Source organism: Acanthamoeba castellanii, assembly GCF_000313135.1.
Source record: "Acanthamoeba castellanii str. Neff unplaced genomic scaffold scf7180000084645, whole genome shotgun sequence".
NCBI lineage: Eukaryota > Discosea > Longamoebia > Acanthamoebidae > Acanthamoeba > Acanthamoeba castellanii.
This window is the reverse complement of record NW_004457313.1, coordinates 505,878-532,667: the sequence shown is the minus strand read 5'-3', so window position 1 is coordinate 532,667 and position 26,790 is coordinate 505,878. Positions and strand designations below refer to the sequence as shown.

Genomic DNA, 26,790 nt, shown 5'->3' with positions numbered 1-26,790 from the left:
CTCTTTCTCTTTCGCTTTCTCTTTCTCTTTCTCTTTCTCTTTCTCTTCTTCAAGCTTACGCGTGGGGTGCCTGCAGAGTAATCCCAGACTGGGAACGAGCGACGATCATCCGATTATGAACGGAGTCCGCAAGAGCCGGACCAAGATCGACAACAGTCGGGACACAGCTCGTTGCAAAACCGACCTACGACCTGGCGCCCACGTCGTCGCACGCTACGGTATGCCACACACACACACACACATACACAACGCTCACTTCATACGCATTGCCTCCACAGCCGATGGTCCGCCGATGGTGGTGCTCTACGATTCCAAGGCCAATCAAGCCAACTCCAAGCGGCCATCAATGCCGAAGGGTCGGGGTAAGGAAGACGACGACTCGGATTCGGACTCGGAGCCGCGCAACAAGTCGGCCAACAAGCCACCAACCGTCGCCGTCGACGACGAAAAGAGCAACATCAACATGGAGGGCATGACCGAAGAGATCAAGGAGACGACAGAAGCGGAGACGTGGGGCAAGACAGTGTTCGTGAATCTCTTCCCGGTGAGCAACGAGGACTCGAGGCTGGGCGGATGGTACCCGCCGGCACCGCAGAGCGATATCCCGCGACTCCTCAGCAACGCCCTCTGCTACGTGGCCAGGAAGAAGACGCCCAACGAGCCTTCTTCTTGACCGTTTCTTGTTGTACTCCTTGTCGGCGACATGTAGCGATGAAAAAGAAATATTTATTATAAATATTGCATTTTAAAATAATTCAGATCAAGAAGAGATGGCTGCTGTACCTGAAGGCTATTCGACGACGCGCGATGAGGCGACCAAGGACTACATCTTTCAGCAGACCATGCTGCGCGTGAAGGATCCCAAAGTGTCACTCGATTTCTACTCGCGCGTTCTTGGCATGCGGTGCGCCTTCTTCTTGCACTACCACCAATCTTTCCTCCATCTCTTTGCTCTAAGGAGCTCTCCATCTCTTTGCTCTCCATCGCACTTACGCCAAGCTGTCCCATGCTGATGATTTCATCGTTCGATCGATTGATCCGCAGGTTGTTGAAGCAGCTGGACTTCCCAGAGATGAAGTTCTCGCTCTACTTCATGGGCTACGTCGACGAGTCGGCCATCCCGACCGACGAGACCGAGCGCACGCGGTGGCTCTTCCAGCAGCCGGCCACGCTCGAGCTCACCCACAACCACGGCACCGAGGCCGACGACTCCAAGTACCACAACGGCAACTCGGAGCCCCGCGGCTTTGGCCACATCGGCATCTCCGTGCCCGACGTCTACAAGGGTAACGTGTTCTCCGTGTCGTGTGCGTGTGTGGTGTGCGTGTGCGGTGTTGTGTTGCGTGCTGACTGCGGCACACGACCACACACGCAGCGTGCGAGCGGTTCGAGGCGCTGGGCGTGAAGTTCGTGAAGAAGCCTGACGACGGCAAGATGAAGGGCCTGGCCTTCATCAGCGACCCCGACGGCTACTGGATTGAGATCCTCAACGCCGGCAACATGGCCGCCTCCTGAACCTTCAACCCAACGTTTCCGTTGAACCTTGCCTCGAAGCGAACACTTCCCGCCTGAGCTCATAAACAGTCTTGCAGCACATCGCTCTTATGCGCAGCGCACTCGTGTGCCGTGTGCGGTGCGCGTGTGCGCGTGCGTGTCATGTATGTCAAATGGCGCGCTGAGTCCGTAACGGCGAGAGCAAGGGGACCCAGACTTGCACGAAGAGGTCAATGTCGCGCACGAAGATGACGCTCCGTCTGGGGCCGGCGGCCGTCACCGCCCTTGTGGCCCTGTGTGCCCTCTTGAGCGCCACCGCCGTGTCTGCTCAGGTACACAGTGATGAAAAGAACGTGTTTGCATCGATTTCCGATCTGTGCTTCTCACCCCTCCCCCCTTTAATCGAACCTGCGCAGGGCAACACGAGGACTAAGCTGGGCCTGCTCCCCGGCCTCTCCCACTTGCCCTCCTTCAATCAATGGACCGGGTCCGTACTTCGTTCTTTTATTTACATTTATTTGTTTTAATTGAATAATTATGTTTAAATTGATTCAAATAATTATAAAAAGACGAACAATAATTATTATCTCTCTTTTCAATGTCTATTGACTGCTGGGCCGTCAGGTACGTGAACGTGCGGCCGTCGAGCGGGCGTCATCTGTTCTACTGGTTCGTGGAGAGCCAAAGGAATCCGGCCCACGACCCGGTGGTGCTGTGGCTCACCGGCGGACCTGGTTTGTTTCCTTTCTGTGCCCTTGCGCGTGCGATTGCCAATCCTGTGCTGACGTGGCCACGATGGCTGCGTGTGCGTGCGGTGGCGCGTGTGCGGTGGTGTGTGCGTGTGCGTGCGCGCGCAGGCTGCAGCTCGATCTTCGCCCTGCTGACCGAAAACGGTCCGTTCCGCGTCGAAGACGACGCCTTCACCCTGCGCAAACACTTGCAGTCGTGGAACACGGTACAGTCTCCCCATTTTTAGCTCCGACAACACGCTCGCGGGCTTGTTTTGACTCCGAGTCTTGGGTCTGATCTCCGGTCTAGGTTGCGAACATCATCTACGTCGAGTCGCCCTCTGGCGTTGGGTTCTCCTACGCTGACGATGGTGCGTATTAATATGTAAATATATGTAGTGAAGTAAGTGATATATGAAGTATGTCGACTTTCTTTTATTAAACTGATCGCTCTTTGATGACCATCAGGCAACTATACCACGGGAGACAACGACGCCGCAGAAGACAACTTCCAGTTCGTGTTGGGCTTCTTCAAACTGTTCCCCGAGTTTGTTCGCGTACGTGACTCCTTGACTGCTTCACTGTCACAGGCCTCATATGAACGACCGCACGCGCACGACACAACACGACACGCAATACACAACACGACACGCGCAACACGACAATCAGAACCCCTTCTTCGTAGCGGGCGAGTCCTACGCGGGGCACTACGTTCCTCAGTTGGCCGAGAAGCTGTTCGAGAGACCCGAGGGCAAGGCCGTCAACCTCCAGGGCTTCATGGCCGGCAACCCCTCCACCGACTGGACCATCGAACGTGCGTCTCCCCCCCCCCGTAGAATGCATTCCACATTCCTGACACCACTTTTATCGACAGCCGACGCCTATTGGGCGTTCATGGCCTATCACGCGCTGATGAGCACCAGCGACTGGAAGGAAGCCCAGCACGTACGCGACTCCCTCCACACCCGATTTTTAAAGTCCGATTCGTCACGTAAGCAGAACAAGAACGAACAACACCAACTCACCGAGATCGGTCATGCGCGCAGGTCTGCCGGAACAACTTCACCCACCCCACCTCTGCCTGCACGACGACCCTGGACCGGATCCGTAGCGCCTTCAACAGGTACAAATACTGTGTCTGACTCGAGTGTGTGTCGTTGTGTTTGTGCGTGTGCGTGTGTGTCGTGTGTGTGTGTTGTGCGTGTGTCGTGTGTGGCTGCGTGCTAATCAAATCATCAGGGTGAACCCCTACAATATCTACGCTCCGTGCATTGGGCCGAGCGACCCGGCCGGTGGCTGTCTCACCCAGCAAATGGCCCTGGCCTTCGCCGCTCGCCCCGAGCGATCCCAGCGCAGCAGCAGCGACCTCTACTCCGTCGGTGCGCCGCGCCCTCGCTTCCTCCCCTGATCCATCTTCTCACCCCTTCTCGCACACAGGAAGCCAAACGTTCATCCCTTGCATCAACGTGAGCGCACCTCGTACGTTCCGACACACACCGCAAACGACACGACACGACACGACACGACACGAAACACGCACACGACACACGCGGCTAAGTGTAACGCAACGCAGAGCAATATATGCAGCGGCCCGACGTGCAGCGGGCGCTGGGCGTGTCGCCCAAGTCGCAGAAGTTCGAGTGGACAGCCTGCTCGGCGCACCTGAACTACACCCAGTACGCCATCAGTGTGCTCCCCATCTACGCCAAGGTACTCCCTCTCTCCCTCGTGTGTCGTGCGTGTCGTGCCGTGCCATGCCGTGTTTATAGTGTCGTGTCGTGTCGTGTCGTGTCGTGTCGTGTCTTGTCGTGTCGTGTCGTGTCGTGTCGTGTGTGCGCACGCAGTTGTGGAGGTCGATGCGCGTGCTGGTCTACAGCGGTGATGTGGACTCGTGCGTGCCGTACCTGGGCACGGAGGCCTGCATGGATGCCCTGGGCCTGCCCGTGGTCGAGCCGTGGCGCGCCTGGATAGTCGACGGCCAGGTGGCCGGCTACGTGAAGGTGCTGGGCGGCCGCGCCGGCGGCCCCTCGCTCACCTACGCCACCGTCAAGGAGGCCGGCCACATGGTCCCCACCTACAAGGCACCTCTTCTCTTCTCCCTTCAGCATTCATTTTTTTCCACATCTCACCAACGACACGACACGACACGACACGACACGACACGACACGACACGACACGAACCTTTGCAGCCTGACGAAGCGCTGGCCCTGTTTTTGTCCTTCATCAATGGTGCTCGCCTATGAGCCAACATCGAAACCGCTACGTAGCGTGTTTGACATTCGCCAATTATTACCATCTTTATTTTTAATTTATTTAATTTTTTAATTGTAGATTTCCTAAACCTGGGCGCCTTGTCCGACGAGGACTTCGACTTCGGCTTCGGCGTCACACGCGGGCCGGCAGACCTGGGCCTCCGGGCAGCCCAGCGACGGCCCATCGAAGCCCACGACCGGCGGGAAGGCGTTGTCGCGGTAGCGGCCCTTGGCGTCCGGGTAGCAGCCGAGGCCGTCGGCGTAGCGCACGCCCGCCGCGATGAGGATCGGGTAGCACCCGAGCCGGTCCCGGTAGTACGGCACGCCCGCCACCACCCGCGGGCAGCACCCGTTCTCGTCGGGCCCAGCCCGCTTCCGCCGCACCGCAGCCGCGCCTCTGTTTGTCGTCTCCCGCTTCAGCGATGTGTCGTGTGTCGTGTGTCGTGTGTCGTGTGCGGCGTGTGTTTACCAGGAGTGGGATCGACTGTGGGAGGGCGGTTGGGGGTGGGGGTGGGAGCGACGGGCCGCACGCAGCTGGACCAGCACTTCTGAGCCACGGGGCACACCACTGACTTGGTGTAGTGGCCCTGCGAGTCGGGGTAGCACCTGCAGGGGTGGCCGCACAACTCGTCAGCTTCACTGCCGCACACGACCCGATGATGGCACGACACGCACGACTCTACCGCACGACACGCACCCGTTGCCATCGGGCCAGTAGGCGACGCCGTCGAAGACACGCGGGTAGCAGCCGCGGCCGTCGCGGTAGTAGGGCAGGCCGTTGATCACCTCGGGGCAGCAGCCGCGGCCGTCGGGCCAGAAGCCCATCGGGCACGGCCCGAGACCCAGCGCGCCGCTCCACCACAGCGCCGTCGTCATCATCGTCACCGCCAACGTCAGCAACGTCCTTGATTGCGTGTTTGCTTTCATCTGGTAAAGGGATTGTTTGACGGTTTCAGTTGTCGTTGAATGATGATGAGTTGATGTTGTTGTTGAATGCCCCTCTTCCTTCTTGCTGGTCGGGCAAGACGCGTCACGAGGCTGAGACACACACACTCCGCCTGCTCATATTCGAGGAGACCTACGTATGGAGATAGTACGGCCCATCGGGGAGATGGGTCACCAGCAGCGCAATGTTGTCGTTGAAGAAGAACTGGGGAAACCCGCGGAGAAGTTCACGACGACGCACCCCTCAGCACACAAGCGTGAGCTCCTGCGCGAGGAGGACCGTCAACGGGAAGGGGTGAGCTTCGGGGCAAAACGAAAACAAGGCCTCGCCGCTGCCAAAGTACTTGCCCCGAGTGTTTCCAGGTTTCCGCCGAAAAGCACTGCACACCACACACGACACACAAAGCACATGCCCCCAAGGAGCGCCAATGTAGTCATAAGATCATGAAGTCATGGATCTTGAAGGGCGAATTGCCACACAGCATTTTCTAGCTTAGGTCTATCTTCTCCCACCCCACCACCACCACCAGGAGGACGAACATGATGGACCATCCAACCATGTCTCTCTTTCGCTTTTGAACAAGAAGTGGACCCGACTACTTTGAGCGCCAGTTGTTTTATTTCTAGGCCGCTGTTTTGGGCACGGCCACGCGAACGACGACGCACCGCACACAAGCGTAAGCACACTATTTGCCCTCCTCCTTGTTGATCTTGGCGATGATGCGGGCCACCTGGGCGGCGGTGATGAGCTCCTGCGCGACGTCCACATCGCCGCTCGAAGACGACGAAGACGACGTGGCCGCCTTCTTCACCGTCTTGGCCAGCTGCGCCAAGTTGGCCTTCGCCTCCTGAAATCGCGTTTCAGTCAGCGTGTGCGTGTGCGGCCGTGTGTCGTGTGTGTGTCGTGTGTGGATGTGTGTGGTCAGGTGTGTGTTGTGTGTGCGGTCGAGCGGCCGTACCTTGAGGGTGGAGCAGCGGACGATTTCCGAGGCGAAGGGGGCCTCGGCGGCGCTGACAGTGTCGACCTTGAGCTGCGCGGTCTTGACGCCCTTCTTCTGGAGGGCGAAGGTGACGTGGAACACCGCCTCCTCCTGCGACAGGTCGGCCGGCAGGGCGTCCATCTCGGCCTTCACCTGCGGCTTCAGCTCGTCCAGCGCCAGCTGCTCCTGCGCGCCGCCCGTGATCACGTCCGCCAGGTGGGCCGCGTTCTGCCACACACACCAAAAAAATTAATATATATATTCAAAAAAACAAAATCTATTATATTAATAGTTAGAATAAAACCAAATAAAAAAGGGCCAATAGGGGCGTACGGCGAGCGAGATGCACTGGCCTTCGGTGATGTCGGCCACGGCCTTGAGGAAGTCCCGCGCGTACTTGAACGAACCGATGGCCGGCTCGCACGACACCGAATAGATCACGATGCCTGTCAAGGAGACACAAAGAAGGGGGGGAAGGTTAGCCGCAACATGTGTGCGGTGGCGTGTGCGTGTGTGCGTGTGCGTGTGTGCGTGTGCGTGTGTGCGTGTGCGCGTGTGCGTGTGCGTGTGCGTGTGCGTGTGCGGTGGCGTGTGCCGTTTGTCTCGTACCCTTTTGGATCATCTGGCGGGCGAGCACGATGGGATCCCTGCCCTTGGGGCAACCATTGGGGAAACCGTCCGACGATTCCTACACCCCGGCCCCAATCGTCAGTCACCGAGGCGGTGGTGCGTGTGCGGTGGTGCGCATGTGCGTGTGTGTGCCTACCAGGCCGTGGGGCGGAGCGTCGGTGATGAAAATACAGATCTTGGTCGCGTCGTCGCGCCACGGCAGGTGGAGCACGTCGTGGAACGCGCAGGCCACCTCCTCGGGGCCGTCACCGCCGCCCGACGCCGCCATCGTGTCCTAATTGATAGGGGGAAAAACAATAATAAGTAAAATTACACGTGACGTCAGCACGCAGCAGCTGGTCCTGTGTGTGCCGTGTGTGTGTTGGTGATGCGGACGTACGACGTTCTTCTTCATCTTGGGGAAGTCGTCGGTGAAGTCATAGACCTTGGTGACGTAGCTGTTGTCCTGCGGCGGGTGGTCGCGGTAGGCCACCAGCGCAAAGCGGAAGTCGCAGCCGCCGTTGTCACCGCCCAGCTTGGAGATCTTCTCGGCGATCTTCAGAATGTTGTCCTGCGCGCTGTTGACCACATTCCACGAGAAAGTCAACAAAGTCAACGCGTGGTGTCTGTGTGTCGTGTCGTGTCGTGTCGTGTCGTGTCGTGTCGTGTCGTGTCGTGTCGTGTCGTGTCGTGTCGTGTCGTGTGTCGTGTGTCGTGTGTCGTGTGGTGTGTGCGGTGTCGTGAGGTGGTACCTCTTGATGTAGGTGCCCATGCTGCCCGTGTTGTCCACACAGAAGGCAATGTCCAGCTTCTTCTTGCCACCGGCACCTGAATTATTTTCGCTTGTTAATTACCGCACGGCATACCGCACGGCATGTATGAGGCACGCGTACCGCGTTCGCCGGTGAGAATGGGCCAGAGGGTCTTGTCGTGGCTGACGCGCCTGAAGAGCTGCGACACCTGCCCGGCATTGCGCAGATCCATCATGTCCAGGTTGGAGAACACCGAAATCAAGATCTCGTCGCTCAACCTGCGCGCAACCAGCAGGGTAAGTTGCGTGTCGTGCGGTGCGTGTCGCGCGGTGTGTGCGGTGTGTGTCGTGCGGTGTGTGCGGTGGAGAGTACATGTAGATGGGGACTTCGGGGTTGAGCGCCGTGTGGCGGTCGTCCTCCGCGGAGCCGGACATGGTGCCGACGCCCTCGTTCACTGCGGCCTTGGGCTTGAACGCGTTGTTGATGGGGTCCCTGTACTTGGCCTCCCACTTCGGCACCTCCGCCAGCATCACCTCCTTCTTGGCCCTGCGCGCGTTCACTCATCAGCGTGAGCCATGCGTGTCGTGTCATGTGCGGTGCGTGTCGTGTCGTGTCGTTGTGTGGAAACCGCACCGCTTGTCGTTGTAGTCCTCCTGGGCGAGCTGGGCGAGGTAGTCGTCGACTTCAGCGATGAGCTCCCCGACGCCGCTCTTCTCGGCGAGGGTGCGGACGTTACGGAGGGCCTCGAGCATCTCGTCCTCGCGCGACTCCTGCCGGTCGAACTCGCGCCTGATCATGTCCACCAGCACGCTGGCCCACAGCGACACCATGAAGAAGCGGCCGGCGGCCTTCTTGTCGCCGATGCACGACAGGCACTTCTTGAGGCCGCAGAAATCGAACACGCGCGAGTAGGCCGTAATCTCTGCTCAGCACACAAAAATCGAAAAACAATTAGTCAAAGATAATAAGAAAAAAAATTGCAAAGTACCAAAAATAATAAGGCTACGAATAAATTAATTATAAAATAATTAAAAAGACAAATGTTTACCGCTTTCAAAGAAGGAGCCCTCGGCGGAGAGGACGCCCAGGAAGCTGTCGAGCTTGGTGAGATCGGGACGCTTCTTGGAGAGTTTGAGCTGCGGGTACCATCCATCGTTAGTCACCACAAGTTGGCCAACGACAACACCGACAACAGCTGGTGGTGGTGATGATGTGGCGAAAAATTGTACCTGCAGACAGTCGAGCTTGAGCTTCGACTTGAGCTCGGTGACCATCATGCCCGGATCTGGGAGACATCAAATTAGAGTTACTGTGTGGGCGAGCGGGGCTGGCCCAGTGTGTTGAGCTCGAGACGTGGTGTACGTTACCGTTCTGTTCGATGAAGGACATGAAGAGGACCTTGGCCTCCGGGTTGACCTCGTCCAGGTACTTCTTCAGCAGGTCGGCAAAGAACATCCCCTTGTAGGGCGAGTTCTCCTCTGTTGACGAAGCAGAAAAGAAATTAGTAAAAAAAGAACTAAACTACTTAAAAAAAAATTGTGTTTAACAAATAATAATAAATAAACAAATAAACAAGGAGCCACGGAGCAAGGTACCCTCGTCAGTGACGAAGATGAGGAACTTGTTCTTCTCCTTCTTCGCGTAGAGGGGGTACAGGGCCGACGCGGGCGAGGTAGCACCGTTGGCCTTCACGAACGTGGCGACGCTCAGCACGTCGTCAATCGTCTGCAAAAAAAAATGAGGAAATGAGCTGAGACTCAGAAACACACGACACACACAGCACACACAGCACACACACGACACGCGCGCGGAGAGGAGCAATACCTTGGGAACGATGGGCGGGCGCAGGGGCTTATGGTTGAAGAAGACCAGATCGGCCTTGATCAGGGCGGTCATGAGCGACGCGATGATCGTGGCCGTCTCGATGGCGACCTGCATCGACGCCGACGCGTCACCAGCCACACTGCGCAGAGGAAACCCATGAATCAGCCACCGTGTGTCGTGTCGTGCGTGTCGTGCGTGTGCGGTTGTACCTGACGGGAGGCTCGAGGGGAATGTTGTACTGGCTCAGGCGCTTCTCGGCGATGGGGATGAGCTTCTGGTAGAAGCCGACGCCGTTCTTCTGGAAGAACAGGAGGCGCTCCATGAGCTTGCCGTAACCAAAGTTGGGCTCCTCGCCCTTGGCCAGCTTCCGGTCGATAATCTGGTTCACCTTGGGCGAGCAGATCTCTGCAACGTTGACACAACTGTCAGTCCCATGCGCGTGCGTGCGATAATGCGCGTGTGCGATCGTGCGCGTGTGCGTGTGCGGTGTTGGTACCTTCGTAGTACCAGATGAGGGTGTCCAGGTCGGTGTACTGGGCGATGCTCACGCGAACGGGCTCGGGGAGCAGACGAGGGGAGACCTTCTTACGGATGTACCGATAGGGGATGTCGCACTTGGCCACCAGCTCGGCGATGTTGTCCTCGTTCAGCTTGAGACCGGCAGTGACGATGCTGTCCTCGGGCGGGTCGGTGCCGAACACGTAGTCCAGGAACCACGGGATGGGGAAGTCGTCAGGCCTCAAGTGCAGGAGATCCGCCAACTCGACCCACGGTTGCTGTGTGTCGTGTGTTGTGTTGTGTGTGTGTGTGTGTGTGTTGCGTGAGTCTAAACCGAGAATTTCAAGAATGAAGTAGTAAAACGACTACGAACCTTGGGGAAGCTGAGCGCATAGAACTGGAGCTCCTCCGCAGTCCTCCTCCTGACCCAACCTGCATACAACACACAAAGCACACACGACACGCACGTACCACCGCACACGCGACACAACACACGACACACGATCAGCCTATATTGATCAGCACACACAACGCCCTTTGGTGGGAAAGCGAACCCTTGAGTTTCTTGATGACGGCGCCGGAGAGGGACCCGGTGGAGACCTCGCGGCTGCAGTCGTTGATCTTGGCCTGGAGCTGGCCCAGGATCGTGGACGAGGCCGTGCCCTGGCGCTTGAGCCGCTCGATGCGCTTCTCGAGGGCCTTGATCTCGCGCCGCGAGTCGAGCAGCTTGGTGGCCTTGAGCACCTCGGGCAGGGTCGTCTGCGCGTGGCCGAGCAGGTGCGTGCCGAGCGGGCGCATACGGGCGTCCTCGAAGCAGGCCGTGAGCGCGCGGGTCTTGGTGCCGCTACTCAGCTCGATCGACTCGAGCAGGCTCAGCAGCGTCACGGTATAGATCGAGGCATTGGTTTGCAGCGCCTACACAAATACAAATATATGTAAACGTATAAGTAAGTCATTTATGTTTCTACAATACCCACTGTACAGTTCGTCAATATGAAAAGTTTTGACTGGGCAGAGAAAGATGGAAAGATAAGAAAGAGGGAAGAGGGGGGGGGGTGAAGGGGTACTTGGCGGTGGTCGTCAAGAGAGGATTCGACGGAGGTGAGGAGGCGCTTCACGGCCAGCAAGTCCCACTTCTTCGCGGTAACGCTGGAGTCGTCCCCCACGGTAGTTGTGGTGGTCGTGGTCGTTTCGCTGGTCTTCTTTTCCGCCTCCATCTTCTTGACCAACTCAGCGACCGTTCTTTACTTTATCGCTATTTTTTTGTTTTCTTTTTTCTTCTTTTTAATTCACGGAAACAAAAAGTGGCCACTTCTCTGTTTCCCAATTTACGAACCTCGAAATTTCCAGGCGTCGCTTTACCCAAGATGGCGTGACAGGATAAATGGTGGAATGGATGGGGCCATTTTTTCGTGAGGGGAATGTGAGGTGTAGAGACTGACAGCCAACATACCCTCTTTGGTGCATGCACAAGCAGATTCAATGGAACAGGATTGAGCAGGCTCCCAGAATTCTTGGACCAAACACAGTATCTGGATGTGCTATTCATGTGCATGTATCATGTTGTCAGTCAATGCCAAGAATGAAGCTTGATACTGTGTTTGGTCCAAGAAGTAGAAGGTGAAGCCAACAGAGGAGGAGAGACATGGAGCAATGATGACTGACATGGAGGCTGAGAGCAGTGAGGTGGGTGAAGACCAGACTGGGTGCCCTGTTGCCAAGCCCAGGACCAGAGGAGCCAAAAAGTGAAAGAGCTGGGTGAGAAGTGAGACAGTTGAAGTGGAAGAGGAAGAACAACAAATGAAGGTGCTCTTCCATTGACACTTCTTCATCCTCATCATCCATGGACATAGTGCCCACCCAACCAAGAAGGCAACGAGGCACACAACGCACCAACAGGTGAGGGTTCGTTCATTTTTCGGTCGAACGAAAAATAAAGAAAATGCAGCATTCCGGGCATTGCTTGACGTAACTCCGCAAGGCAGAGAAATGGAGAAGAAGCGAAGAACACCGGAAAGAAGTCGCCGAAGCAGGCAGAAGATTATTTATTTTCCTATTTTTTACTGACGCCGCTACACGCCATCCCTGTACATAAGCCGATTTCGAATCTTGTCGCGTAGAGCACACGACGAGAGATCAATCGTCGATCACAACACAACACAACACACCCAGCCCATCTACACCGAGATCGAGTCGTAGAGAAGATGGCGGACACTTATACGTGCATGACCTGCCGGATGTTCTTCGACTCTGCGGAGGTCCAGCGAACGCACTACCGCGCACCGTGGCATTGTTTCAATCTCAAGCGCAAGGTTGCTGGACTGCCGCCCGTGAGCGAGGAATCGTTCGAGGACAAGGTCAAGGCCCTCAAGACTGAGAAGATCGCCCTGGACCACCAGGCCCTCGCCGCCAAGTACGTTCATCATTTTTCATCTCTTCTACATCAACATCGCCGAGGATATCTACATGCACCATACCGAATTTATGTGTGGAAAACTCTCACCCAATGAGATTCGCTGAGGCTCATCTTAAAATCTTACCATTCTACACGGATAATCCGAGCAATCTCTAACAATTCCTCTCGTACAGGCAGCGGCCCGCTTCCAAGAAGACCCACAAGTTCCAAATAACCAAGGGCAAGGGCAACGGCCGCAATGCTGCCGGCAACCTCGCTATGGCAGCTGACGAGCTCGGCATCTCGCTCGAGGACACCCCTGTGGAATCTGTCGACGATGATTCTGCCGAGGAGGAGGAACCGGAGGTACGCCTACTCCTCCTGCACTACAGTTTCCTTCTACTCTGCCAAGGATTTCTACATGCACCATACCGAATTTATGTGTGGAAAACTCTCACCCAATGAGATTCGCTGAGGCTTCTGATGATCCTTTATGTTTGCGACATCTCTGCTTTGCACTGTTCTAATCTCAAACATTTGCCAACAGTTGACTGAGGAGGAGATGATCGAGCAGCGCCTCAAGAGCGCGAAGCCCGTGCCCGTCACGGAGTGCCTCTTCGACGGCCACGAGAGCAGCGACCTGAAGTCCAACCTCGACTACACACGAAGCAAGTTCAGCTTCTTCATTCCGGAAATCGAAAACCTGGTCGACCTCGAGGGCTTGATGACCTACCTGGGCGAGAAGGTCGGAGTGGGCTACACATGTCTCTACTGCGGCAAGGACTACCAGAGCCTGCCAGCCGTCCGATCCCACATGGTGGACAAGAGCCACTGCAAGCTCAAGTTCTACGAGGAGCTTGAGGAGTACGACGAGTACTACAACTTCGAGGAGAACGCCGAGGACGAGAACAACAACCGGTCGTTGATCACCGTCAACGACGATGGTTCGGTTGACACAGGGTACGCCGCACATCTATGCTGCCCTCATCTTCAGTCTCGGTCGAGCCCCACTTTTGCTCACCATCATCTCTTTCCACAATACAGTATCACACTCTCTGACACCGGTGCGGAGCTGGTGCTTCACAACGGACGGACACTCGGAAACCGAGCGTACAAGACCTACTACAAGCAGCGACACCGACCGTCTGAGTCGCGCACGTCGGTGTTGATGGTGCAGCTGGTCAAGCAGTACAACGAGCTGGGCGTACTGCGCGAGAAGCGGGCCGACGAGATCATCGCGCGCAAGAAGCAGGAGAGGCGGATACGACACAACAACGGCGAGCAGGTGAAGATCCAGCTCAAGGCCAACAGGCTCCAGAAGTACATGCACCACAAGGAATGCATGACTTAGATTGCTGGAATACACTTCAATCGTTCTTGTCCTGCATCTTTTGGCACGTTCTTTTTTCTTTGTTCAAAACAAAACGAAACGAAACGTTTGCGTTTGAGAGTTTGGTTTTCTGGTTTTCTTGGGTAAAGATGGATGAGGTGGACGACCTTCTCTGCTCGTCAGGTAAAATGGATAGGAATGGGTGGCGCTTCACAACCACACGCGGTGCTCTGTAACGATACTGTTGGGGGGGGGGTTATGCCGGGGCAGAGGTTGTAGACTTTGTGGGCCTGCTTCCTGCCGAGGTGGCGGCGCACATCATGTCGTTCCTTCCTGCGAACGAGGTTGGCGCCACGCTCCCGCTTGTGAGTAGAGCTTGGAAACAGTACTGTTGGTGGTTCCCGGCCTTTACCTGTGCGAACGCAACTGACCGCCCACGCCAGCCTGGTGGAGGCAGATGCCGTTTGGCACCCGGTTTGGACGCGGTGCCTGGGTGACATGCTGGAGTGTCACCTCTTCTTCGCCTACGACGAATCGCTGGCCGACAAGAGCTACAAAGCGCAGCTTGCCCAAGTGTTCGCTCACCCCTTTCATGATACGTCCAACTCCCACTTCACCAGCTCTCATCCTCACAAATGTCCTGAAGCCCCCAACACCAGTGCGCTACGCTCAGAAGGAGGAAGTCGCGGACGACTACGACGCGCAACACCCGCAACCACACAAGGGACTCGCATTGCCGATCCTCGTCTGCGGGAAAGGTGTGAGAAGAGGCTTTAGCTGCAGCTCACGTTACTAACCACACACACCCCATTGCCGGCGCTCTGCCACAGTTCGGGCGGGCAAGGGCTCGTTGACCCTCGTGATGAGTGGGCGTTTCTTTGGTGGGCCAGCGCTCCGCGGTACTGCGCTCGAGCTCGTCTTCTCACGTGTATGGCGCTGGTCGGTCTGTGCGTGGTGCGTAGCTCACTCGTGGCTCTGCCGTGACACAGATGAGAGCTGTAGTCGACGCTGCACCATCAACGGTTATGATGTGATGCTGGTGCGTCAAGCCTCCCACGGCCGGCTAGTGGCCTTTCACGGACATGACGAATGACACACACGACACACACCCACGACACACACACAACACCACACCGCCCATCACCGAGCAGAACATCTTCTCGTCTACCTCTGGCTGCCGCAAGTTCATGGCCCTGACCGCCCCCTTCATTCAGGTCCGCGCTCTTCGCCTCAACACGCGCACCATCGCACGCGCACCGTCTCCCCATTTAACAGCGGTTCTTGTCGTATGCAGACCGCCAAGGAGACGAGCGCCTTCATGTTCGTCTACTCCGTGATGGACAGATCGTGCTTTGAATTCGGTACCGTTACTACGCGACGTCGTTACTACGCGTCGTTGTTCATCGCGCCCCCACACCACTCAGACACACCTGTCTTGCCCCAACAGTCTATCGGTCACACTGGGCCTTAATCAAGCGGATCAAGAATGGCCAGCCCTTCTCTGCCGTCCTTGTCGGTAACCCCAACACACACCACACACACTTCGCTGTACGCACTGCTTACGACGCCTGTTAATGCATTACACTCACAACACGACACACATGACACCCACACACATGACACACGACACACATGGCACACGACGCACACACACGAAGGCAACAAGAGCGATGTGGACAAACATGTACACAAGGCACGAAAGCGGCAGGTGTCGTCTCGTGAAGGCGCGGCGCTGGCTCGGCAGATGAGCGCCGAGCTGGGCCGCGAGGTGCTGTTTCTGGAGACCAGCGCCAAGCTGAACGACAACGTGACGACCGCCTTCGCGGGGCTGGCCTACGCCGAGATGCAGCGTCGCGGCATTTTCGACCCCGAGCCTCCCCCCAAGCCCCGCAGCTTCTACGACTACTGCGTCTTGTCATAGGCCAAGGCTTCAAGAAGAAGATGAACGGGATGATTGCCTTTGTTCTTTTATCAGTCACATCATCTACTTCACCCCTCCCCCACGAAGCGACAATGGCTTAGCTGCCGCGCATGGCGCCTCCGGGCTGCTGCTGCTGGCCGACGTCCTTCTTCTTGAGTACAGAGGGACCCTTCCAGTTGTAGTGCTTCATCAGCGAGGGTTCCTGCGCAACCTCGCGCCTCTCCCGCTCCTGTGCCTCCTCCTTCTTGATCTGCAACGCCTCCTTCTCGTCTGGAATCTGCAGCTCCTGCCTCAGCTGTGCCACTGTTTGTACCAACAACAAAGGAAGGGTAAGCACACGCAGATGTACACATGTCCTTCATGGTAAGGTCTACGAACAGTCCTTGGCCTTGGGCTTTACAATGTCGCTCATGACCGGCTTGGCTGACTCTGAAGCGTCCGTGGTGGGCTGTGCTGTGTTGTGGGCGCGTGGAGGTTTGTGAGTCTAGTCTCGACTTGCAAGCTCGGTTTTTGAGGCCTGGCCGTCAGCCTAGTCTGCGGCTGAGCGGAATTCCTTCTGGGCGCTATCAAACGACTCCCTGAAAAGCTGCCTGCATTTGGAACACAACCAGCCAAGGCCATCTTGACAAGGGTGATCAATCAATCAATCAACTTGCCTGGGCTCTCCTGCTTTCTTGAGAGCTTTAGATGCCGGCCTTGTCTCAGTCAGATTGGATGAAAAATGTGAGTTAAAGTGGACATTAGATTTCGCTCAGGGGGACAAGCTTCAGGCCCAGTCCTTGCGCGAGGCCATCGTTCTGGAGCGGGCAGTGGTCGTGCGAGATGCACGCCACGCAGCCCAAGTACGACGGCTCGAAGAACTCCTGCCTAAAGTTATCTACACGCGTGTGCGGCAGTGTATGCGTGTGTTGCGTGTGTCGTGTGTCGTGCCACGTCGCGCGCAGTTGAGATGCGTCAGGTCAACCCGACGAAGAAGAAGGAAAAAGAAGGGATCGCATTGTACCGATGCGTTCGAGCAAGTCGGCTGGGAGGACCCTGAGGCTCGGATCGGAGGTGATCGGCCGGTCCTGCCCTCCGTCGTCGCCACTCCCGCTGCCATCGAAGGCCGCTTGCGCGTCGAGGAGATTGCCCACCACGACCTGGGCCGAGTGCGGCGAGCTCGAGTCAGCGGCCAGGCAAGCTTTTTTGGGGAGGGGGGGGGCGACGCACCTGTATGCAGCGATCGGTGAGGCTCTTGGTGGAGAGGTCCGGCGGGTTGGTCCGCTCTCGGCATTCGGTGCACGAGCGGGCGAACCCGGGAATCTTGCTGGCGAACAACAGGAAGCTGCACAAAACGTGTGAGAGTCGTGTGTGTCGTGTGTGTGTGTCGTGTGTGTCGTGGACTGAGCACCGTACTTGTCGTAGATCATCTCGCACACGCCTGTACCGCCGCTGCACGAGTCCACCAAAAAGCCTGCGCAGTGTCGTGTGTGTGTCGATTCAGGTGTGTGTGTGTGTGTGTGAGAAAGAGAGAGCGCTCCGCTAGGGAAATCAACGAGTGCGTACCCTCGCAGGCCTCGGTGTAGTACGCGCCCTCTCGAACATCATGCGGGGCGAGCAGCAACAGAGGCACTATCGCCGTTATCTGGTGCAGAAACTGGTCGCATTGGAATGCGAGGTAAGGTTGGCGCGAGCAGTGAGCGATCTCTTGCTTCCTCAACCAGACACGTCACGGTAGGGCCTTACCGTGTGAAGCGCGATCATGCCGCCCGAAATATCGCGGCGCCCGCCCTGCCGCTCATTCCAGGCAGCTGTCCCACATTTGACATTTGACATATATAGAAATATATATAAACGATATAATATTGGATCATATATATATATATATAAACTTAAGTAATGGAACTGGGTATGCGACGGGAGACGTACGCGCCATGTGTGGGTGCTTGGTCTTCTCGATCTCCAGGTAGAGCTTGGCCTCGTCCGACAACCGGAATCGAAGGTAGGGCGCCTCATAGGAATCACTACGCACGCCGACGAACAAACAACGTCAGAGAGAGAGAGAGAGAGAGTTCAACGTCAGAGAGGGCGCAGTGCGATCCTGAATCGCAAGTCATCACAAACAGACAAGAAGAAGTCCGCGTTGTACGTGTAGGTGTGGTCGTATTGGTGCACGACGTAGTTCGAAGATGCCGACTTGCAGTTTCGCTCCTCGTACCCGTAGAGTTCGGTGTGAGCCATTCCCAGCCTTCGACCATGGGTCGCGCATCACAGGAGAAGTGAATACCCCACATATGCCCTATAATGGCACCAGGAAGGAGTATGTAGAGACTGCTTGGCGAGTACCGTATTCGATGGTCAGAATGCCCATCTCCAATTGGTAGATCTTCTCGCCCCACGACTCTTTGATCTCGACCTTGCCCGTAATGGCCGCCTGGGCAGGAGAAGAATGATCGGAATGTGAGCAAATGGAATGTGAACAACAACGTGGAATGCTGTGACTGGGGTATAGAACCTTGGTGTCGCAGTATTTGCGGGTCGAGAGGGTGAGGAGGGCGTGGCTGTCGACGTTCTTGGGGTCCAACTCCAATGACACGACGTCGAACCGCTGCACCTTGCCCGACTTGTCCGGGCTGTAGAAGATTGCGCCCGGGTAGGCTCGCCAGAGCGCTGCACGGTTGGGTGGAGGTTGGCACCACGCAGTCGCACATATTTCGTCGCGCGCACATGCACACGCACCACCGCACACGCACGCGCCACCGCGCGCACACGCACACGCACGTGGTGCTCACCTTGCTCTTTGCCCAGTGTCTCCAGGGTTACGTTTCCGCGGTCCTTCCACAGCACCTTGACTTGCTCCATCAACGATCCGCGCATATTTACAACTCGGTGCGCGGTCCACGGTGGAGCGATGCCTTGTACAAGTTGACCTGCGTGGCCCAAGTAGTATACATGTGAGCGCGTGTGTCGTGTCGTGTCGTGTCGTGCGAGGCATGTGCCACCTTTTCTGGTTTGAGATGACCGTAGGGTGACCTCCTTGGCCTCCAGAAGCTCCCGCACAGTCTTCTCCACCAGACCTCCAAACCGTCGTGTGCGCTGTGTGTGTGTGTGTGTGTGTGTCGTGTGTGACACAGAAAGGACGGGCCAGCGTCAGCACAACAATGTGGAGATAATCAAGGTGCGGGCAAACACGTGCCTCGTTCCACCAGAGGTCGCTCTCGTGGGCGCAGCACGACAGGTGCTTTCGCAGGATCGAAGGGTAGTCGCTGTTGAAGGCTATCTTTTCCACCTCTTCGCTGAGCAGCACTGCATTGCAACACACACGACACACACGACACACAACTCGTGTTAGTCACTTCTCTCACGTATCATGGCGTGTGGCGTGCGTGTCCGGCGCCAAGTACCGCGGGGCCGTGATGCGTAATAGACGTCACGAGGGAAAGACGCAAAAGGAAGAAACACGGCAACGCCTGCACGTGAGACCGAATTAGGTCCATCTGGGCAAGCAATAGCCATCAACTAGATTCAAAGGGCGCGCGACTTACCTGGCTTGGAGCGCCCGGCGCGTCCCACGCGCTGCCAGAAGGACATCTTGCTGCCCGGGTGGCTCAGCATCAGACATGCGTCGAGCCCCGGGAGATCAAGCTGCGCGTGCGTGAAACAAGCGAAGTGGGAAGCTGTCATTACGTTGGTGGTGGATGTGGTTGGTTGGTGGTGCTGTTGGGTACCCCGGCTTCCAGCGCGTTGGAGCAGATGATGCACAGAACCTTACCCGACTCCAGATCTCGCATCACTTGCGCCTGCGCGTTTTTTTTTTGATTATAAGTTTTTGCAAAAAAGAATAAGAATAATAAAAGAAAAACAATTACATTACTTATTTCAGAACCTAAGAAAATAAATAAGGTTGGTGGCAAGTACCTTGGCATCGGGCGTCATGGACGAGTAATAGGTTCTCACCTTACCCGAGATGTGCCGCTTCTTTTCCTGGATGAAGAAGCGGAGCTTGTTCACACTGTCGATGGTGTTGCAAAACCTGTTCCCCGCACCCGCGTTGTTAATTATCAACATAAGCGGAGGCTCGGCGGATAGGGGCAGGCCGTACACCAACGAGCGCCACTTGAGGTTGATCCACGACTCGATGATCGCTGCAGCTGCCACCTTGGAGCGGGTGTGGGACTCGAGCGTGATGATGGCCCTAATGACGGTGAAACCAGGGAAGATGAGACAACACGACACACACGACACCAACGACACACCAACAAGACGAGGTGCTGAGGGTGGATTTACCTTTCTGGTCGCTGCGCACCGCTCTCCTGCACCCAGGCGATGGTGTCTTCATCCCCCTGCGTGGGCGATCGGTGGAGCAGGCGCGAAGCCAGGTCCACCGGATTGCCGATGGTGGCCGAGGCTAGAATGAACTGGATCTGAGTGGAGTCTCCGCCAAACCCGTCCACAGCCACGTACAGTCGTCTGTTTTCGCCGCGCGTGAGATGCTCATGTATCGAGTTTCGTGTGTGTGTGTGTGTGTGTGTGTGTGCAAACCGTATGAGGTTGCTGGCGTTACAGCCAAAGATTCCTGAGTAGGTGTGCGCTTCATCCTGACGGGCAAAGAGTGAGACGAAATGCACCGATCGAAACTAAAGACAGTTGGCAGCCTTACCAACACGCAGATGCCGAGCCTGCTCAGGAAAGTTCGCCAGTGTTGCCACAGACCCTGGTCCTTGCGTCCTCTGTACAACTGGATGTACGGAAAATGGTTTATGACTTGAGCCACGCCCCATCATTTTGCACCACATTTGCGAGAGCCGTGTCATTTGTTGGTCGTGTCGTTGGTCGTGTCATGTCGTGTCGATAGTAGCTTGACGCACCTGGTAGTGCAGGGTCTCGGGGTTCGTCACTAGGATGTCCGGCGGATTGTGTCGGAACAGTTGCAGCTTCTCGCTTGTCTGATGTTCGCCTGTGTGGTGTGGTGTGGTGTGGTGTGGTGCGGTGCGGTGCGGTGCGGTGCGGTGCGGTGCGGTGCGGTGCGGTGCGGTGCGGTGTGGTGTGAATCAGTGCGACGTGACCCGACGCACGCATGGATAAATAGGCTCTAAGGGCACCTGTCATGATTACGACGCGAAGCCGCTGCGCGGCGGGCAGCTGCTGGTTGAACTCGAGCAGCTTCTTCTCCTGGTCCTTGGCGAGCGCGTTCAGCGGGAACAGATAGAGGCCGCTCACCTGCCGCCGCTGCCGCTTGGCCCGCAAGATCTTCTCGAACACGCCCAGGTTGAAGCACAGGCTCTTGCCCGAGCTCGTCGGCGTGGTGATGATCACGTCTCGGCCGCACCTCCTCTCGGTCATCGTCGTCGTTGCATGTGTAGTCGTTGTAGTGGCCAGCGTCGTCGAAGTGGGTACCGGCGCAGGCTTGAGCGGAGTGAAGAGGCGATCGAGCACCTGGAACTGGTGCGAGTAGAGGCTCGTCTTCCGCTGCTGCTCGAGCGCGTGGACCACCTCGGGGCACAGCCGGTGGCCGTTGGGCAGTCCGCGCCGCACGTCGACGCACTGGGCCGGCTTGGCCTCGACCCGGTGGATGTAGCTGGCCCGCACCGTCTCGCTGTCGCGGCCGCGGCGGCCGCCGTTGGTGCTGCCGCTGCCCTGCCATACGTCGATGAGGAAGTGGTGCAGCTGCTGGCGGAAGGGGCCGTTCTCTAACTGGTCGAGGCTGACGTCGACCATGTCCTGGTACTCCTTGTCTCGGTCGCGGGCGCGGTCGGCCTTCTGTCGATTGATGAAGAACTTGTCGCCCAGTTCGGACAGCGGCCGGAAGTTCAGGGCCACGTCATCATACTCATCTTCTTCATCTTCATCTTGCGATTCATCTTCTACGGAATCCTCGCCTTCGGTGGCAGCGTCAGCTTCGTCATCATCCTGGGTAAGGTCTATGACACAGCTCACCTTGGTGCGCCGCTGTTCTGGCTGCACCCGAGCCTTGCCCTTTGCATCGGCCGAGGCCAATTCTTGGATGAGCTCATCTTCGAAACTTTCATCTCCATGATCCTCTTCACCCTCCTCATCCATCTCATCCACCACGTGCCCCTTCTCCTGCTTCACAGCGAGAGCCAGGTCTTTGCCAACCCTCGCTTTCTTCATCTCCAGACCAGCCACACAAAACTAACCAAGAAGCGAATCTTTATATTCGCTTAGCTTTTCTCCACCAATTTCTCACTAGGCCACAAAGAAACCAAAAGAAAAAAATTATCAAAAGAACAAGAAGAGAGATCATGTTGACCCGTACCGAGAGGCCACAGCGCCCGGTCCCCTCCAGTCCGGCGTTGGGCGCACGAAAGGGCACGGCCGGGGATGGAGCGATGGATGGCGGCGGGTTGGTGCGGCAGATGGGGCGGGCAGGTGGTCGGGCGCAGGAAATCACTCACGATGCCTTGTGGAAGGCAATGCGTTGCGGCCAACGCGAGGAGTTCCAGTCCCTCCTCGCACGAGGCACCCACAACATCAACCGCCGCGATGACGACGACGTACCCCACCAGCTTTATTCTTTTATTAATTTTAATTTTAATTTTATTTCACGTTTGTTCTCTAATCCGTGGACGTCGTGGCGATGCCCGCTGGCTCTTCTCATCGACCGTATAGCAAGTGCGTTACGTCCCGTCCAGCTTCTGCTTGCGTTTGTACTGATCGAGGCTTTCCCCTATCCACTCCACCAGGGAGTACGTGTCAATTCTCGAGAGTGTGTGCGGTAAGCTTGTTTGTGCTGGTGTCTTGATACTTATCTCGTTCATACGTATATAATCGCTGTTTTCTTCACTCCAGCGGGTACCCTCTCCCTCTCTCTCTCTTTGCGTGCGTGGTCCAAACCGAACCATGCTCAACCCGTGCCTTGTTCTTTCAGATGCTGATTCATTGGGCCAGCATGTGGGGACACGCGGACATCGTGCGCACACTGCTCGACCAAGGCGCACTCGTCAATGCACCGGCAGTACGCTGTCCTCTCTTCTTTGATTCTGATTCTGCAAACTCATCTGATGGAGGGGTTGAGCTAACACCATCGCTTCACGCCCATCATTTTTGTGCGACAGTGGGTACGTTTGGTGTTTGTGTGGAGTCACGTGGTGGTAGGCCCAGAGGCTGACCCTTTTTCCGCACCGCCTCGCTTTACCTAGGACTGGGTGCGTCGAGCGTTTGGTTTTTGTAATACCTTGCCTGTCGGGCAGCAAGCTCACTTCTATTTGGGTGCGTGGGAAATGCAGACTGCTTTACACTACGCATGCGAAAAGGGACACACAGACGTGGCGCAAGTTCTGCTGGACTTTGGTGCCAATGTCAACGCACAGACAGTACGTGAGACCTTCGCCAACCGTTCGATGTGGCGAAACCAATCATCTAACCGCTCCCTTCTTCCCCCTTCTTTTCACAGGCGGTACGTACTCGCTTTCCACATTGTAGTGGTGAATGCGAGGAATGTCTGACCGTGACCGCCCATGGTTCGCTGCTTCTTAGCGGGGAGAGACTCCGATCGAGCTTGCCCGACGAAGGAACAACACCAAGACGGTGGAGTTGCTCGAGGTAGGCCTATTCATTCCATGGCTTCGCTGGTTGTGAACAGCGACGCAACTGTCGCTCTTTTCTTCTTTTCTTTCTTCGTGAACGCCTCAGGATCGGATCAAGCAGGAGCAGGAGCGGAAGAAGCAGGAGTTGGAGGAGAAAGACCTGCAGGGCCGCATATTTGAATTCAGCCAGACCGTCGCCTGGACCCACAAGCAGACTGCCCCGTCGGCCGTGCAGTGCCTGCTGCGCGTAGACGATACGGTACCCACGGCTCTCCACGTGCCTCTGGACCCCAGGTGCTGACGACACGACACGACACGACACGACACGACACGACACGACACGACACGACACGACACGACACGACACGACACGACACGACACGACACGACACGACGGTTTAAAGGTTTGGAGCGGAGGCGCGGATGGGAACATAGGCGTGTGGAACGCGCAGACGGGACTCCAGGTCACCGGCATCAAGACTAGCGACAAGCGGGGCCGAATGCAGGCCATGATTCTCGTCGACAACACGGTTTGGACCACCTCTGACGAGATGGGCGGTGAGCCCACCATTCGTGTCTGGAATTCCAAATCGGTACCACCCCTTTGCCCCCCCCCCACAACTCCCCCGCAGCAATCGTACCTCACCCTTGTTTCGTTTTTCTTTTTCGTTTTCTCAGCTGGTCAAGATCACTGAGCTGACCGGCGCCCACACGAAAGTGATCCGCTGCCTGGCTCTCGTCATCTCGCGGTACGGAAACAGGATCACCACAGTGCCACACGTGTGAACTTTCTGCCTCACCAACGTTGTTGTGTCCATCCAGTTCGCCCGCCGTGCAGGTGTGGTCGGGCGATCTGTCGGGGGTCATCACCGTGTGGAATGCGCAGCGGCTCAAGAAGGAGAGCGAAATCCACCTCCCCGAGACTGGGGTCTATTCCATGCGCCAGGTCGGCAGTCACGTTTGGATCGGCGGAGACTCCCACATCATATGCTACAATCTCAAGGTGCCCCACTACATTGCCTACGGCCCAACGCCCGGCCATGATGAACCAATCACTCACTCACTCTCTGCTTGCTTCTTGCTTCTTCTGTCTCGACGGTGTAGTCAGGAGACATGTTCACTGTCAACAACGCGCACGCACGTCCGGTGAACGATATCTCGCTCGAGGGCGACTATGTGTGGACCTCCTCGAACGACCACACAGTCAAGGTACGCACCTTGATTGCATGCATTTGACATTTTAACACATCACGTTGACACCGATCGGTGCACCAGGTTTGGCGGCCGGGCGCCACGCTAAGCGACATCGTTCGCATCAAGGAGATCAACCTGGACAGCAACGTTTTGTGTCTCTCGCGGTATGCCCACACAAACCAGGCCTAAATCGCGAGCTCTCCTGATTGTGTGTCGTGTGTGTCGTGTGTGTCGTGTGTGTGTCGTGCCCATGGGCAATCCAGAATCAGCCACTACAACGCTGCCCAGCAGGTGCTGAACGTGTACATGTCTGGCGGCCAAACCGACGGCACCGTCGCTCTGTGGGACACCCGAAAGCACAGCGAGGTTGAGCGGTTCGGCGCAGAGAAGAATCAGGGCACCATCAGGTACGCGGCGACCCGCACACCCGTGATAACTTTTACACTCAAAAATGTTTGTTTTTGTGCACACGTACAGGTGTATGCTGTGGGTGGCGGAGAACAACACGCTTTGGTGTGGATCGCGCGACCGCAACATCTACCTGTGGACGCTCAAGGACTGAAGCTCATCGCGGGGAGGTTGGGCCGGACAATAGGTTTGCTCCGCCATTTATCCGATTCGATACCTTGGCGTATCGAAAACAAATAAAAATAATTAATATTTGTATTGGCCGTTTTGGTGTCTTCTTCATAGACTCAGTCCCTGCGAAGCAAGATGGGCGGCTCACGTTCATCGCCCGTCTTCGCTTTCGCTCTTCTCTATTTCGCTTTCATTCTTTCTGCTGCGGCCAATGGTATCAGCCCGACCTCCCCTTTCGCCAACGCGCCGCCTTTGATGGTCAAGGACGTGCCGTTCGAACAGACCACCTCCAAGATCTTTGTCTTCGCCAGCTCGGCCTCCGCCTCCAACAACCCCAATCGCGACGAGATTGAAATCACATCGGCCGCCAACGCCAAGATTAATTTCAATCTGCCCACGGGCTGGGACAGGCTGCCCTTCGACGCCGCCTTCCAGGTGGTCAGCAGGCCCACAGGCACTGACCCCGCCTCGAGCTTCCTCATCTTGACCAAGACCCACGGCGCGTGGACGCTCGACCTGCCCGCTCGTGGCGGCGTCGACGGCAAGGCCAGCTTCAAGCGCGTCGATGCTCAGCTGGGACTCAAGGTCGATGCCACCATGCGTGTTACCTTCCACCCGACCAGTATCGGTATCTCACTCCCCCAAGACTTCGCCACCAGTTTTTTTATGCCTTTTTTCAAATAAGGAAAAATATCGGGAAAAATGACAATATCCTATAATTATTTATCTCGCAGCTAAGTTCGCGGCGGCTAGCGCCAGCGGCGTGTTCCGTTGCTCCCTCGATGGGGAGCGCTGCCGCTTTGTTGCATTCAACTTTGGCGCCGTGAATGCGGTCGAGTTCGCCACCACCAGCAACGACGCCCTGTGGGTAGGCTCCGAGCGCGGTACGTTTGCTTTTGTTTGCTTGACCAATCGCTTGTCTAGGAACAAAGAGCTGATCCGGATTGGTGCATCTTTGGTCGCCACCACACAGGTCTCTTCTTCGTGAGCACTCTCGATGGGATCACCTACGTCAACTCTACCGAGGGCGAGGGCGTGGTGTCGCTCGCGGTTGACCACTCGAACGCCGCGGTGTGGGCCGGCACCCAGCACAAACTGTGGCGCTTCGATGGAAGCGAGCGCTGGACTTTCTTCTGGTGACTGTTCCCACCCTTTCCCTCACACACACACGCACACACACGCACACGCACGCACCACCGCACACGCACGTGCGCATATAACTAACATTTCGTGCGATGAGGGTCCCGGCGGTGGTCGACGCCGTGCCGGTGTCGCTGACGCTGGACAACGAGGGCCGCCTGTGGGTGCCCAACGACGAGAGCATCACCGTCATCGCGCCCGACCTCACCGCCACCCGCGTGCGCGGCGGCGACGGCCTGCCCGTCGTCAACCTCACCGCCAGCGCGCTGTCGCCCCGCAGCGGCGCCGTGTGGTTCGGTAGCAAGATGGGACTCCTACGGCACCAGGCCCAGGCCCAGGGCGCGGACCCGCAGGACCCGGCCTGGCGGTACTTCTTTGGCGCGCGCTGGCTGCCGGGCCAGACCTTCGACCAGGGCCAGCGGGTGGTGTCGCTCGCCGTGAGCCGCGAGGCGGTCGGGGTCGACGAGACGGCGGTGGTGGTGACGGACGGCGGGCTGGCCGTGGTGCGTCAGGAGACCGGCTGGACGCTCAGGCGCAAGGCCGACCACTACCAGGCCATGGTCAAGCCGCGCCACGATCGGCTGGGCTACGTGTGCAGCTGCGGCCTCGGGGCCTTCGGCGA

The 26,790-nt window shown here is 57.0% G+C and overlaps 12 protein-coding genes across 12 annotated transcripts in view; 7 read left to right on the top strand and 5 right to left on the bottom strand.

Moving 5' to 3' along the window:
* Positions 1-673, top strand: part of ACA1_093390 (uncharacterized protein) — a gene marked incomplete at both ends in the record, with an annotated part of 2,121 nt that extends 1,448 nt beyond the window's left edge. The window contains 2 exons of the mRNA XM_004334758.1: positions 77-218; positions 279-673. Coding sequence (XP_004334806.1) covers positions 77-218; positions 279-673 — 537 coding nt within the window. The remainder of the gene's footprint in view (positions 1-76; positions 219-278) is intronic.
* Positions 674-770: 97 nt separating this feature from the next.
* On the top strand, positions 771-1,515 carry ACA1_093380 (glyoxalase I, putative; the record flags this gene model as incomplete). Its single annotated transcript, XM_004334757.1, has 3 exons — positions 771-904; positions 1,045-1,286; positions 1,376-1,515. The coding sequence occupies 3 exons, from the start codon at positions 771-773 to the stop codon at positions 1,513-1,515; spliced, it is 516 nt and encodes a 171-aa protein (XP_004334805.1).
* A 227-nt stretch (positions 1,516-1,742) lies between these two features.
* On the top strand, positions 1,743-4,466 carry ACA1_093370 (cathepsin A, putative; the record flags this gene model as incomplete). The annotated part of the gene is made up of 14 exons (XM_004334756.1): positions 1,743-1,826; positions 1,911-1,981; positions 2,119-2,228; positions 2,352-2,449; positions 2,533-2,593; positions 2,691-2,779; positions 2,892-3,036; positions 3,097-3,167; positions 3,269-3,345; positions 3,462-3,601; positions 3,660-3,701; positions 3,796-3,932; positions 4,067-4,288; positions 4,413-4,466. The coding sequence occupies 14 exons, from the start codon at positions 1,743-1,745 to the stop codon at positions 4,464-4,466; spliced, it is 1,401 nt and encodes a 466-aa protein (XP_004334804.1).
* Positions 4,467-4,559: 93 nt separating this feature from the next.
* On the bottom strand, positions 4,560-5,402 carry ACA1_093360 (uncharacterized protein; the record flags this gene model as incomplete). Its single annotated transcript, XM_004334755.1, has 3 exons — positions 4,560-4,870; positions 4,945-5,081; positions 5,173-5,402. The coding sequence occupies 3 exons, from the start codon at positions 5,400-5,402 to the stop codon at positions 4,560-4,562; spliced, it is 678 nt and encodes a 225-aa protein (XP_004334803.1).
* Positions 5,403-6,106: 704 nt separating this feature from the next.
* Positions 6,107-11,300, bottom strand: ACA1_093350 (Fbox domain containing protein; the record flags this gene model as incomplete). Its single annotated transcript, XM_004334754.1, has 20 exons — positions 6,107-6,268; positions 6,380-6,628; positions 6,734-6,846; positions 7,010-7,088; positions 7,167-7,304; positions 7,410-7,587; positions 7,762-7,837; positions 7,903-8,039; positions 8,134-8,307; positions 8,395-8,683; positions 8,810-8,897; positions 8,991-9,046; positions 9,129-9,239; positions 9,357-9,486; positions 9,586-9,724; positions 9,795-9,990; positions 10,082-10,361; positions 10,457-10,515; positions 10,638-10,998; positions 11,151-11,300. The coding sequence occupies 20 exons, from the start codon at positions 11,298-11,300 to the stop codon at positions 6,107-6,109; spliced, it is 3,165 nt and encodes a 1,054-aa protein (XP_004334802.1).
* Positions 11,301-12,287: 987 nt separating this feature from the next.
* Positions 12,288-13,829, top strand: ACA1_093340 (zinc finger, c2h2 type domain containing protein; the record flags this gene model as incomplete). Its single annotated transcript, XM_004334753.1, has 4 exons — positions 12,288-12,496; positions 12,673-12,844; positions 13,026-13,438; positions 13,523-13,829. The coding sequence occupies 4 exons, from the start codon at positions 12,288-12,290 to the stop codon at positions 13,827-13,829; spliced, it is 1,101 nt and encodes a 366-aa protein (XP_004334801.1).
* A 436-nt stretch (positions 13,830-14,265) lies between these two features.
* Positions 14,266-15,729, top strand: ACA1_093330 (Ras subfamily protein; the record flags this gene model as incomplete). Its single annotated transcript, XM_004334752.1, has 8 exons — positions 14,266-14,293; positions 14,468-14,566; positions 14,639-14,707; positions 14,798-14,847; positions 14,960-15,022; positions 15,103-15,169; positions 15,256-15,324; positions 15,467-15,729. The coding sequence occupies 8 exons, from the start codon at positions 14,266-14,268 to the stop codon at positions 15,727-15,729; spliced, it is 708 nt and encodes a 235-aa protein (XP_004334800.1).
* Positions 15,730-15,826: 97 nt separating this feature from the next.
* Positions 15,827-16,141, bottom strand: ACA1_093320 (uncharacterized protein; the record flags this gene model as incomplete). The annotated part of the gene is made up of 2 exons (XM_004334751.1): positions 15,827-16,032; positions 16,108-16,141. The coding sequence occupies 2 exons, from the start codon at positions 16,139-16,141 to the stop codon at positions 15,827-15,829; spliced, it is 240 nt and encodes a 79-aa protein (XP_004334799.1).
* A 328-nt stretch (positions 16,142-16,469) lies between these two features.
* ACA1_093310 (uncharacterized protein) lies at positions 16,470-17,949 on the bottom strand (the record flags this gene model as incomplete). Its single annotated transcript, XM_004334750.1, has 8 exons — positions 16,470-16,606; positions 16,733-16,868; positions 16,939-17,053; positions 17,125-17,149; positions 17,275-17,365; positions 17,455-17,519; positions 17,638-17,732; positions 17,858-17,949. 8 exons carry the CDS (start codon positions 17,947-17,949, stop codon positions 16,470-16,472), a joined length of 756 nt encoding a protein of 251 aa, XP_004334798.1.
* A 58-nt stretch (positions 17,950-18,007) lies between these two features.
* Positions 18,008-21,840, bottom strand: ACA1_093300 (DEAD/DEAH box helicase domain containing protein; the record flags this gene model as incomplete). The annotated part of the gene is made up of 14 exons (XM_004334749.1): positions 18,008-18,142; positions 18,224-18,378; positions 18,501-18,638; positions 18,711-18,785; positions 18,901-19,014; positions 19,254-19,353; positions 19,437-19,508; positions 19,627-19,741; positions 19,775-19,903; positions 19,996-20,178; positions 20,251-20,306; positions 20,369-20,446; positions 20,577-20,665; positions 20,811-21,840. The coding sequence occupies 14 exons, from the start codon at positions 21,838-21,840 to the stop codon at positions 18,008-18,010; spliced, it is 2,469 nt and encodes an 822-aa protein (XP_004334797.1).
* A 302-nt stretch (positions 21,841-22,142) lies between these two features.
* ACA1_093290 (WD domain, G-beta repeat-containing protein) lies at positions 22,143-25,011 on the top strand (the record flags this gene model as incomplete). Its single annotated transcript, XM_004334748.1, has 12 exons — positions 22,143-22,223; positions 22,598-22,684; positions 22,956-23,042; positions 23,206-23,271; positions 23,362-23,514; positions 23,660-23,848; positions 23,934-24,004; positions 24,078-24,258; positions 24,360-24,464; positions 24,531-24,613; positions 24,713-24,856; positions 24,927-25,011. 12 exons carry the CDS (start codon positions 22,143-22,145, stop codon positions 25,009-25,011), a joined length of 1,332 nt encoding a protein of 443 aa, XP_004334796.1.
* Positions 25,012-25,163: 152 nt separating this feature from the next.
* Positions 25,164-26,790, top strand: part of ACA1_093180 (uncharacterized protein) — a gene marked incomplete at both ends in the record, with an annotated part of 3,341 nt that continues 1,714 nt past the window's right edge. Inside the window, 4 exons of the mRNA XM_004334747.1 lie at positions 25,164-25,656; positions 25,763-25,912; positions 26,002-26,125; positions 26,269-26,758. Of these exons, the coding sequence (XP_004334795.1) occupies positions 25,164-25,656; positions 25,763-25,912; positions 26,002-26,125; positions 26,269-26,758 (1,257 nt within the window). The remainder of the gene's footprint in view (positions 25,657-25,762; positions 25,913-26,001; positions 26,126-26,268; positions 26,759-26,790) is intronic.